Source organism: Ammospiza caudacuta, chromosome 18 (genome assembly GCF_027887145.1).
Source record: "Ammospiza caudacuta isolate bAmmCau1 chromosome 18, bAmmCau1.pri, whole genome shotgun sequence".
Lineage (NCBI taxonomy): Eukaryota > Metazoa > Chordata > Aves > Passeriformes > Passerellidae > Ammospiza > Ammospiza caudacuta.
In genome coordinates, this window is record NC_080610.1 from 12,518,671 (window position 1) to 12,531,371 (window position 12,701).

Here is a 12,701-nt window from a genome sequence, read left to right on the forward strand (position 1 = left end):
CTGGGCTGTGCCCATCCCACCTGCTCAGATTTCCTTTAGGCAGCAGAGAGCTGTCAGATTCTGCTAGCTTAGCAGGAAACACCCTATGAGCACACTCATGCCCTGCACCCCACCTGCCAGGCCCTGCAGGACTGGCACCATGGTCCCCATCTCTGGCTGTGGGGAGTGCCCTGGGTGGTGTGACAGGGATGTCACCCTCTGCTGGAGCAGCTGATCCCACCCTGGCTGCAGGTGCTGCCAGCAGTGAGTGAAGCCATGCCAAGACATCTCCTGGTGAGGTTCTGAGGCCTGTGAAAGGTGTTGGGCTCCTTCCAGAGAAGGAAGATGGAATGATGCGCAGCATGCAGAAGCTCAAGAATGAAACATCTTCTTTAATTCCCTGCTGGGGTCTTGGACCCTGATGGGCTCCCTGATGTGAACTTCCTCCTCTTCTTGCCCGCGCTGGGGGGCCTGCTCACCTCCTCCTGCTGCCTCTGGATGACGAGCTCCCGCAGCTCTTCCCGGCCCAGCGGCTCTTCCGCTGCCCAAGAGAACAGATATCCCATAATACACAATTTTACAGGCCTCACACCCCTCATCCACACTGTTACAGGCCTCACACCCCTCACACACACTGTTACAGGCCTCACACCCCTCACACACACTGTTACAGGCCTCACACCCCTCACATACACTGTTACAGGCATCATACCACTCATACACTTTGACAGGCCTCACACCCCTCACACACACTGTTACAGGCCTCAAAGCCCTCACACACACTGTTACAGGCCTCACACCCCTCACACACACTGTTACAGGCCTCACACCCCTCACATACACTGTTACAGGCCTCACACCCCTCACATACACTGTTACAGGCCTCACACCCCGCGGTGGGGCAGGACAAGCTGGAGGGGATACATTGGGAAGGACATGGGGCAGCAGGGTTCAGCCAGGCAGCCATGGGGGATTGGGAGCGTCCACCCCAGCCATGGCCCCTCTCTCCCCCATCCCTGCTCACCGGTTCTGGGGTCAGCGCTCTCCTCCAGGTCTGGGGGGGCTGGGCAGAGCTTGGCCCTGTCCATGGTCCAGAGGTGGTTGGAGGCTTCCCGGAGGGGGCTGACGAAGCCCTGGGCGCGCTGGGAGCGGTCCAGGGAGGTGTAGCGCAGCAGGGACTCCCTCATCAGGAACTCCTTGACCTTGTTCTCCACGGGGCCTGGGGAGGAAGGAGCCATATTGTCCCACAGTGTCCCTGCAGCAGGACCCCGCCCAAAGCCAGCCCTGGCCGTCTGCAGAGTGGGGGATCCACTGACTTCCCTCAGGGCAGCCTGACTCCCTGGCTGGGTCATGGAATCATAAAATCACAGAGTTGTTAATGTTGGAACAGACCTCCAAAACCATCAAGTCCAACTTCATACTGAATATCCCCTGCCTGTTAAAGCATACCACAAAGTGCCACATACTCTTTATTTTTGGAGCACTTCAAGGGTGGTGACTCTACCACTTCCCTGGGAAGCCTGTTCCAATGCTTGACCACTACTTCAGTGAAGAAATTTTTCCCAATATCCAACCTGAACCTCCCCTGGTGCAATTCCCCTTATCCTCTTGCTGGCTGCCTGGGAGGAGAGGCCGACCCCCATTGCACTTCAGCACCCAGAGCCACAATGAGGGTTTGGGGATCCACTGGGATGTTAAAAATCCAAATTACTCCTAAATTTGCTGGGAAATTGGAATTGCAAATTCACTTTAGGGCACACGTGACTGATGGGACAGAGGAAGACAAAAGCTCAATTTAAACACAGTGCAAGCAGGTGTCGGACAGGACCTCCCAGGGTGGTGACACAGGAAGATGGGCAGCCCTGACCTACCAAAAACTGGCACCAAGCTGTCCCCAAGAGGCTTCACTATCTTTGTAGTGTCACAGTCCATTTCCTTCAAGAGGGTCTCAATGCGAGATTGGATCTGTCCCAGGAGTTGGCTGCTCTCCTTGTATTTGTTCTCATACTTGTTGGCTTCCTTGGTGGTCTCTGCTATTTTTGCCTACCAGCAAAGGTTTTTGTGTCACAAAGGTGTCACACCAGCCCCTCGCTGACCCCACCAGCCCAGTGCTGCCCAGTTCCAGTCTGGAGACAGAATCACAGCATGCCAGGATGGCCCAGGTCGGAAGGGACCACAATGGGTGGTCTGGTCCAACCTTGAGCAGGGTCATCCCAGAGCACAGGGCACAGCATTGTGTCCCGAGGGTTCTTGAAGGGTTCCAGAGGGTTTCCCCAGCCGCCCATGCTGGCCCAGGGCTGGCAGGAGCCCCACAGCCACCCTCTCACTCTGCAAAACCTTCCCACACCTCTCCAGCCCCTGGCCAGAGCAGCATTTACAGGACCAGACTCCCTGGGACAAGTGCTGCCACAGACAGGGATGTGCTGCTCTTCCAGAGGGAATCCATGGCCACCATACCTTCAGCTCCTGCAGGACCTGAGTCTGGGTTGTCTCAGCCTGTTCCCTCTCCGTTGTCATGGCCTCCATATCATCCTGTGGGATGGGAACAGCAGCACATGGGGTGGAACTCTACCTGACCCAGCAGATGGAGGCTGGGGACAACCCAGGGAGCAGGGAAATGCAGAACTCCCAGGAAAAGCTCCCAGCTCCCCGGGACCCTGCAGTGTTTGTGCTGGGTACACGGTGGCAGCATTGAGACACGTTCAGCTCCCAGAACGCAGCGGAGTTCAGCTTTGGCTGCTCCTTTGCATCCCCCTCATCCTCCCTGTGTGGCTGGATGCGGGCAGTGGTGAAGGACACTCGGGAGAGGACAAACCCACCCTGGCCCAAAATCGCTGCCTGGAAAGGGGAGACAGGGAGAGGCAGGAACAGACCTGGACGGCCTCGATCCTCTGCCTGAGACTCTCATTCTGGACGTTCAGCCTAATGGCAAAGTTAAAGAGGATGAAGAATCTCCTGTCCTTCTCAAGGAAGTCCTCCAAGAAATCATCGATGTCTCCATCTGACAGTTCCAGGAGACGCTTGTAGGCCACCTCATAGCTCTCCTTTTGGCTTGCTTTGGCCCTCTCAGCTGCCTCAAAGGCTGAGAAAGAGACAGAGAGCCGTGGTTGCCCTTTGCAGAGCCTTCCCTGCAGTGCTGTGGGGTTTGGTGCAGGACTGGGGCAGGAGGGAGAAGTGTGGAGGGGCAGAGGGTCCCTCTCCCACCAGGAAACTGAGCAGGGATGTCATGGGAATGGAGCAAACACCATGGATTCCCTCCCAGGAGGACAGAATTGTTAGATTAGATTAGATTTTAGGAAGAAATTCTTCCCTGTGAGGGTGATGAGGCTCTGGGACAGGTTGCCCAGAGAAGCTGCAGCTGCTCCATCCCTGGAAGCGTCCAAGGCCAGGCTGGGCAGGGCTTGGAGCAAGCTGGGATAGTGAAAGGTGTCCCAGCCCATGGAGGGGGTGGAACTGGATGAGTTTTAAGACTCCTTTCCAACCCAACCTGTTCTGTGGTGAAAGGAGCCATGGTTGCACACAGGAGCAGCTCCCTGTCCCGAGGGCACCCCAAGACACTCAGTCTCACTCAATTATCACTGCTCAGCCTTTTTGTTTGTAGGGTGAAGGTTGGGTGGGGGAGGCTGTGGGCAGGGCAGCCATTCTGCCTTTGGGGTGCAGTTCTATAAACCACCATGAGCAGTCCAACCCCATCAACTCCACAGACTTCAGGTTTGTGCTCCCTGTGCCACAAATCCTGCTCTGTTACCTTCTCTCGCTTTGGCCTGTTCCTTCAATACAGAGAGATCTGCACATTTGCTGAGGAAGAAGTTCTTCAGCCTGCTCTCCTGGTGGAGGGCACACTTCCTCTCCAGCAGCCTGATGTTGTACTGGATGGTTTCCCTGTAGCGCACGTCCCGGATGTCCGAGATCCGCCCCAGATCCTCCATCCTGCACGGAGAGCAGCTCTCACACCTCGTGTGAGCACAAGGCTCTGTGTTCCTGGCCACTCCCAGGAGGGCCAGGCCTGCCAAAGCCCCTGTGGTGCTGTGCCCGTTCCCAGATCTCATCTGGGTGGAGTGGAGTCAGTCCAGAGGGAATTCACAGCCACTAACACATATTTTGGTGGGGTTTTGTACTAAGGCATAGTACCCAGCTCTGGTGAGACACAGAAAAAATAGACTTCTCCATGGGGCAATCCATCCCATCCAAAGAAACATCTGGGACAGATGGAATGAAACACCCTGGAGCCACCAGTCTCCCCACAGTGACCAGGCACCCAACCCTCAGCACCCAGACCTAGATGGGAGTGGTCAATCCTCCCTCTGAAGCCTCAGCTGGTCTCTGTGTTTGAACACTCATCACTGGCACCACCCAGCAGCCCCAAGTTCTGCCCAGAGGGCTGGCAAGGCCCCCTACCACTGGTCGTAGTCCTCTGTGGCTTGCTCGATAGCAGCGTTCAGCAGCTTGTTCTGCAGGACCAGGCTTCTCTCCAGCTTCCAGTAGAGGTTGTCAAAACTGGCTTTCTGGATCTGCAGGCTGGCAGTCTCCTCTCTGAGCTTGTTGTTCCTGGCCACGACGGCGTTGTAACACACAGTGACCTGGGGAGAGCAAAGCAAAAGCTCTGGAGCTGGTGAGGGACTGGGGGGGTTCAGGTTGCTGCTTAAAGACCTTGACCAGGGCAGGGTCAAACACTGTGATGGGGTCTTATGTTGAGAGAAGAGACGAGGATTTGACTCTGTTTCGGAAGGCTTGATTTCTTATTTTATGATATATATTACATTAAAACTATACTAAAAGAATAGAAGAAAAGGTTTCATCAGAAGGCTAGCAAAGAATAGAAAAGAATGAATAACAAAGGTTTGTGGCTCGGACAGAGAGCTGAGCTAGCTGGACTGTGATTGGCCATTAATTAGAAACAACCACATGAGACCAATCACAGATGCACCTGTTGCATTTCACAGCAGCAGATAACCATTGTTTACAGTTTGTTCCTGAGGCCTCTCAGCTTCTCAGGAGGAAAAAATCCTAAGGAAAGGATTTTTCATGAAAGTTGTATGTGACAAAACACAGCCCAAGAGATTTGAAGCTGGCCCTGCACTGTCCTCCTCCCCAGGAGAGGAAAGGCAACAGAAGACCAGGCTGGTCACAACAGAGAGCTGGAGCTGGCTTTGTCCAGGGCAAGGTGGCTCCAGGCAGCCCAGTTTGATCACAAAGCAGGTGCAGACCCTCAGGCTTCTTGGCCCAGCACAAGTGCTGCATTTGGGTCACCAAGCCTGAAGGAGCCTTTGAGATATTTTGAAATATTCTGGGAATGATCAGGCCAGGGGAACAAGGCAGGTGCTTCATGCAGCTTGTGGCAACCAAACACGTTTGCACCAGGTGCTTTGTCCTGACCAGAAAGGTGCCAGGCCCCTGTGTGACCCCGCAAATGTTCTCCAAAAGTCTCCAAAATGTTTCCTTACATGACGCAGACGCATCTCCAGTAACTCAATCGTCTTATGCAGCTGTTTGCGGGTCCTTGCTCCCAACTCCCTCCAGTTTGATTCTCTTTGATTCGCTATCTTTTTTTCCAGCTCTAAAACCTGCACACACACACAGAGGAAAAAAAAAAAAATCAGGAAGTATAATCTCCACCCCTACATTCTGGACTTTTGTCAGGACACAGAGCCAAAGAAAATCCTCTCTGTTGATCTGAACTACAGCAACCCTGTCATTAATGAGCTCTCAGTTATAGGTGCAGCTTTAATCCCAGAGGATCCCACCCTGCACATGCAGAAACATGAACTGTAACTGGGAATGGGGGTTTTTTGTGTCATGAAGGAAGTGCAGCTGGTTTTGGAGGGACTCCAGCAGGTGCTGAACATGGCACAGCAGCGCTTTGCAAGGTGGAAGAGGCAATGAGGATGGGGCTGTGGTAGAGATTTTGTGCTGGCCTGGCAGGGATCTGTGCAGTCCTCCCTGGGAAGGAGTGGAGGAAAACTTCTGCCAGAAGTGGGGAGATTCCAGAGGAAATAAATCCATGGAAGAGTGAAGCAGTTGGAGAATGGTGAAGCAGGGGGCAGGTGGGGGAGGGATGACTCAGGCAAGTCAGAGTTATCATCATCCCTGACAGAAAGCTAACCCTGCTGGGTAAGCTCTGCAGCACCTCCAGCAATGGCAAACTATCCCAGCATGTTCCCTGGAGTCCAGCCTGGGCAGCTGGCTCTGAGAGCAATCCTGAAGGGAACTGTCACTTCCATAGCCCACGTTTCCCTTGGCTTCCCACTCCCCTCCTGCCCAAATCCAACCAGATCCTCAGGAGAAGGGATGGGGCATCCCTCAGATGCTGCTGTTCCTGTATTTGGCGCACCTCAGACAGCACTGTTCCCGTTTTACCTCTTTTTCAGGGGAATACAAGAAGTGAAGGGAGAGGGAGAGGGATTTTTGTGGCCCTGGGCTGGTGTGTGCCACCACCCAGGGGTGCAGGGACCAGTGGGACAAGGCTGAGAGTCCAACCTCACTTTTCCAGTCAGTGCTGCTGACTTGAACGGGAGCCTGGCTCTATTTGTCACTGTCATGTGTCACTTGCCAGGAGGAATATTCCAAGGGCTGAATTAAATGTGTTTTACACTGAGGAGTTTCAGCCACAGGTCTCACTCTGTAACTCCAGCAGGGAACAGTCCAGGTGCTCTCACCTGCTTGGCCAGGTCAGCTAACTGGGCTTTTCTCTCTTTGATCAGGGCATCATTCTGCATGCTGGTCTGCAAGAGGTTTCGGACCTTCATGCGGTTCCTGTTTACAAACACCATGCTGCTCGGTGAATAGAGCTGCTTCAGCGTTGCTGTCACATGTCCGTGCTCTTGCCTCAGATCAGCTATTTCTTTTCTGCAGAAATGGAACAACAAATGACATTTAGCACATCCCATCTGCCAGGGCAGCTCCTTACCCCTCCCCATCTCTGCTCTGTGGTCCCCAGATCTCTTTATCAAAAAGGGAGAGCAATGCCTTGATTGCTGTCAAAAAAGAGGGAGCAATGTTTTATATGGGCAGATGAATAGGACAAGAGGGAGTGGATTTAAGCTAAAAGAAGACAGATTGAGATCAGATGTTAGGAAGAAATTCCTTGCTCAGAGAGTGGTGAGGCCCTGGCACAGGGTGCTCATAGAAGCTGTGGCTGCCCAATCCCTGGAAGTGTCCAAGGCCAGGCTGGACAGGGCTTGGAGCAGCCTGGGATAATGGAAGGTGTCCCTGCCTGTGGGAGTCTATAAATCAGTGATTTTGGCATGGAGGAACTCCCCAAGCTCCAGGCAGTCAAGCAGAGCTGTACTCACTCCTGAGCCTGCATCTGCCGCCAGATTTCGGCGTCGAAGAATTTCCTCTTGTAGGCTTCATGATGGAAATGAGTCTGCAGGTGCCTGATCTCCACTTTAGCCCTGTATTCCTTCTCCTTTTCGGTGATATCCAGGTCTGCTGAGGCTTCTCTCCTCTGCCACAGACAAGGGAGGGTTTGGTCAGTGGAGCAAACTCAGCCGGCAGCAGCAGCTCCAGCTCTTCCCTGGCACCTGAGATCTCCATCACCACCCAAAACACACAGAGCTGGCTGAGCTGCAGCCAGCACCACAATTCCAGGACAGGGAGAGACCTCCACCAGTGCAGAGGACAGGTGATGGCAGGTTGTCACCTCTTTTATCAACCAGCACAATAGCGAGGACCACGTGGGTGAGAACCAGAGCCACTGGTGCTGGGGACATGGACGAGCCCAGGAGTGGAGCAGGAATGGAGCAGGAGTGCTCCTGTCCTTGACCATCAGAAGGTGACTTCTAGCTGAGAAACTGCCCAGCAGGCAGGCACTGAAGGCAGTCAGACCCACCACTACCTGTGTCCTCAGCTGACTCCAATTCCCCAACTCTGCCTCTCGCAATACCCAAATCTCAGTCCAGGGTGACATTCCTGGCACAGGAGAAGCAGCCCCAGTGCTCCCCAGCACCTTGCTGGCAGGAGCAAACCTGCTGGATGTTTATTGCCATGGGTAAAATCACCACAGCAGATCCTCCACGCTCCCTGTGAAGTCCAGTTTTAATTTGTCCTTCTATTTTACCTTCATTTTTCCCGTCTAACTCTGCTGGTTGCTCCGTAGACGCCTCGGGAAGGGAACAAGTGAAACTCTGCAGGCACAGGATTGCTTTCCAAGGGAAGAAATGAAACAGGAGTAATGGGGTGGCTGTGTCCTCCTGCCCATCCCTCAGCACCCGCTTGCGTGTTTGGCACATGAGGAAACCATCACAGATGGCTGCAAGAGGAGTAAAAGGAGAGCATTTCTGGTGATGTCACCGTGAAATTATCGAGTTTTATAAGTAGGGGAAGAACAGATGGTTTGAGCTGTTCCATCCCATTCAGTACCTGGGTTTCCATAGAAATTCCAGCGAGGCCAGTCCCCCCCCCACCCTGTGCCTGTAGAACACCTGGATTGAGCCCCTCTGCCCCACTGATGCCAGGAGGGCACTGGATGGACCCTGCAGCCCTTACCCCCAGAGCTGGTCCCCAGCAACCACACTGACTGCAGTCCCTTGGGTGTCCCTGTGTCCCCTGACACTGCTCAGCCCCACACAGGGTACCTTCCTCTCCAGCCAGGAGACAGAACCACAGTGGCACTCAGGTTTTCCCAAAGATCCACCCCTATTTCCAGCAAGAAGCTCAGCAGAGGGAAGAACCTAGAAGAGAACTGGTCCCAGTCCTGCCCTGTACTGGCCCAGGTTCCACGGTTGCCACGGCAGCATCACCACAATGGAGTGAGGGTGGTGCCCCATGGTGGACCAAGCAAGGAGCTGCTGGGACCCCAAATTACACAGACCAAAGGGGTTTCTGTGCCCCAAAACCAGCCCTGAAGCTCCAACAAATCCCTGGCTGTGTGTCCACAGCAAGGAGAAACCCTCATTTGGAATTGAGCCATAACCTGGCATTCAAAGCCTTTTGCTCCAACAGGAGCAGCCAGGGGCTCACCATCTCCAGCAGTGCTTCAGGATTAGGGCTGCTGCTCAGTCCACATCCAGATTTTTGGCCTTCCAGCCTGGTTTTTATCTGTTTTATTCACAAAGACACCATCACCACCTCACTGCCACCACTGCTGGCACCCAGAGCAGCAACAGCTGGCGCTGCCAAACTGGGGAAGGGCCCTGGGGACAGGGACATGTTGGGTGGCTGATTAGGGGACAGATTGAGGCTTCATGCCCACTTCTCTCCTCCCCATGCAGGGAAGCACACAGGAGCTGTGGACTGAGCCATAAGAGCCACCATAATCCTTTCCCTGTGAGCTGGAGCGTGTGGCTGGCTCCTTCCCAGGGGCTGCACAAACGCTGGGATCCCTGGAGGGCAGCAGCACAGGGGCTGTGTTCTGTAGCCCTGGAGATGCTTACTCAGCTGTGGGCTGAAGGAGAATAGAGCAGAGCTCACTCTGAAGGTGAGCAGAGGGCAGCCTGTCCCAGTTTGCAGGGCTGCAGCGAGTTCAAAGCCGCGAGCAAAATCCCCGAGCAGAGCATCGGCACCTCCCCGTTATCCCGGAGACTTTGATGAGCTAACAGCCCAGGCACCAAGTCCCAGCCTAATTCCCAGCCAGACAGGCTCTGAGGAGGCATTTAACTGGGAATCACATTCATGGCAGGAAGCAGAATGTGGTGTTTGATAAGAAAAATCACAGCTGAGGGCAGAGCCCTGCTGGGGAGGCACCGGAGCCTGAGGATCCCACCAGGGCTGGGGGAAGCTCCCAGAGCTTTTCCTGCTGTTCCTGCATGAGCAACAGCTCCGTGGGATAATAACAGAACCTCTCTAGGGTGAGCTTGTCTCTCAGTCCCTGTGGCCTTGGCTGTGTTTTAGGGCACGTCCCTTCTTTTCACCCTCAGCAGAAACAGGGCCAAAGCCCCAGTTCACAATAAAAGTAGAGGTGCAGGGGTGAACGTTATTTTTACAGAAACAATGCCACTCAAAATCTTGTTTTTCCTTTGCTTGGACTAGTCCAGCCTCAAAATACAGCCCATATTGTTTGTCCTTTTTGTGTTCTTCTCCATGGACCAATTCTCAATTGTTTAGCAATGAGCAAGTCAGTAAATTAAACTATTCAGGAGGGCTCTGATTTGGTAGAGTCTGTGTCTGTCTCCCTCATTGCAGAAACAATGATTTGACTAAAGAGGACTTTTTTTCACCCAAACAATGCCTGACTGTCACACTTGCTCTCACTGAGGGTGACTTCATTGTCTGGATGGACCTTTCAGCAGAAGAATATTTGGAGCAGGATGAGATTGTCCTTAACATTTGAATCCAAAACGTCTCCAGCTTCTGGGAGAAACAGAAGAAAAGTGACTTTTTATGCAATTTTCAACTTAACCAATCTTGCCCGATTTAACAAGTACATTTAGCACTGATTGACATGCAGAAATTATTCCTTCAGCAGCAGATCTGGGGGCTAATTAAAACTCATTGTACTATATTAAGGGATGAATTCTGATCTGTGCAAGCAGTGTAAACTTTCCCTGATTCCAGCAATGATTTTCCTGTTTCTCTGGGTCCAGCTCACAGGGGCTGCAGGGGATGGTCAGAGCTGGGCTCGCTCTGAGCTGAGCTCCCACCTGGGACCATCCCATCGACGTCAAACCAAATCTCTGGGGTGAGATGCAGAATTGGGCCCATATTTTCATGCAAATGCAATACATTCATGTTACTTAATGCCTATTTATAATAAATCCAGAACTTAATTCTACTTAACCCGTCTTTAGTGTTTGACACATGAAATCGGTGAGTCACAGGGCTATATATGGAACTGTCAAAATTTTCTTTTTTCCCCTCCTCTAAAAGCCTGGATTAAATCATAATCAAACTCCCATCAGCTCCAGCAGCAGTGCTGGGATAAGCAGGAAGATGCTGACAACTGCTAAGGCAGCTGGTGGTGGGGAAAGATCTTCTCAGGCAACAAATTGATGGCTGAAACCTCAGAGGAAAGGTTCTGAATTCAGACACGTGCTACATCCATTTGCTGAAATTGTAAAACCAGAATGGCTTTGGTTGGGAGGAATCGAAAAGCTCATCCAGTTCCACCTCCTGCCTTGAGCAGGGACATTTTCCATTATCACAGGCTGCTCCAAGCCCCATCCAACCCAGCCTTGGACGCTTCCAGGGATCCAGGGGCAGCCCCAGCTTCTCTGGGCACCCAGTGGCAATGCTTCCACACCCTCGAGTAAAGAATTTCTTCTTAGCATCCAATCTAATATCTTCTCTTTTAGTTTAACATCATTCCCCCTTGTCCTATCACCATCTTGCCCATGTAAATGTTGTCCTGTGTTCCTGCACCTATCTCTTGGCCTCCTGGTGTCACCTTACCAAGGCCTGGCTTGTGAATGGTGCCCCATGAGCACATTTTCTAGCCAGGTTTTTGTTTCTTTCCTCTGATGAATGTTATCTTCACGTGTGCATGAATCAGATTTCAGCAGGCAAGACCAGTTTTGGCCCAAAACCATCACAAACACATGGAGAGTTGTAGACCTGCAGCATTTTGCAACTGGCTTGAGTTTTGCTCCGTGTTTCTTAGAGAAAAGGTTTAATTTCAGATATACACCAGGTATATCCTCAGGTGCTGAGCTGTTCTCTCCCTGCACAATATCAGTTCTTCCATTCTGTCCTTCCTGGGTGGGGTAGAGACATCTCTGTGCAGGGACATGACTGAAAGGTTTTCAGGGTAATTGGTAGAGGCAGGGGGAGAGGAGGCTGTTGGCTGCCTCCTCGATTACAGCTGTAATTTCTCCACACTCCAAGAGGAAATTGTCATCGTAATTTCCTGCAGATGGTTTTCTCCTGAATTGCTGACACCGAGTGAAATGTGATTTCCAGCAGTGAACTGTCTCCTCCGTGCCTTTGCTGGGAATTATTTCAAGCCTTGCTTTAGGAGCAAGTTCCCCAAGCTTTGACTTTAGGAAGGTGAAACTCTCCCACAGCAGGCTCCACCACTCCAGCAGAGCCAAATAACGTGGATTTCATCTGTCTATGCTGACTCCCAGGCACCTTTGGCTGCAGCAGGCACACTGAATTACTGCTCAAAGGCTGCTTCCACGGGGTGGAATGCAGGAGGGAAATAGTGGAGGATGTGCTGAAAGCACAGAAAGAAGAAACCTCCAAAAATTTCACTGGCCTGAGGTCAAACCTGGCACGTGACAGACACTGCAGGATGATTTTAGCTGAAGCACGGAGCAGGGGACTCAAGGACAGAGCCATCTCAGTGCCACTGTCTGAGCTGGAGCAGGGTTCCCTGTGCCACCATGGGGTGCTGAGCCCTGGCACAGGCTGCCCAGAAAAGCTGTGGCTGCCCCATCCCTGCAAGTGTCCCAGGCTGGACAGAGCTTGGAGCCACCTGGGACAGCGGCAGGTGTCCCTGCCCATGGCAGGAGGTGGAACAGGAGGAGATTTAAGGTCCCTTCCAACCCAAATAATTCTGGGATTCTGTGACTTTTTTCTTTTTGCTGAATTAGGCAAAACTGCACAAATTTACTCTCAGTGGTGCCACCGATCCCTCAGCAGCTTTGGAGACATCACACCCATGCAGGAGGCAGGGGTTTGCTCCAGGCTGGAATTTGCAACGCACCAGCTCTCAAAGCCTGGCAGAGCTCTTGGCCAGGGCTGAGCTGAGCTAATAAATCCCCACTGTGACCTCCCACACCCCATTGTTCCCCAGGGAAGTCTGTGGGCAAATCCAGACTTTGTGCTGGAAACCCTCCATGCCA

The 12,701-nt window shown here is 52.7% G+C and overlaps 1 protein-coding gene across 1 annotated transcript; it reads right to left on the reverse strand.

The window, feature by feature from the left end:
• Positions 1-371: 371 nt before the first annotated feature.
• Positions 372-8,747, reverse strand: CCDC63 (coiled-coil domain containing 63). The gene is made up of 12 exons (XM_058816495.1): positions 8,679-8,747; positions 7,272-7,426; positions 6,636-6,825; positions 5,424-5,543; positions 4,378-4,559; positions 3,728-3,909; positions 2,853-3,061; positions 2,659-2,817; positions 2,437-2,511; positions 1,851-2,022; positions 1,004-1,198; positions 372-520 (listed from the first exon to the last, which is right to left on the reverse strand). The coding sequence occupies exons 1-12, from the start codon at positions 8,745-8,747 to the stop codon at positions 372-374; spliced, it is 1,857 nt and encodes a 618-aa protein (XP_058672478.1).
• Between the last annotated feature and the right edge of the window lie 3,954 nt (positions 8,748-12,701).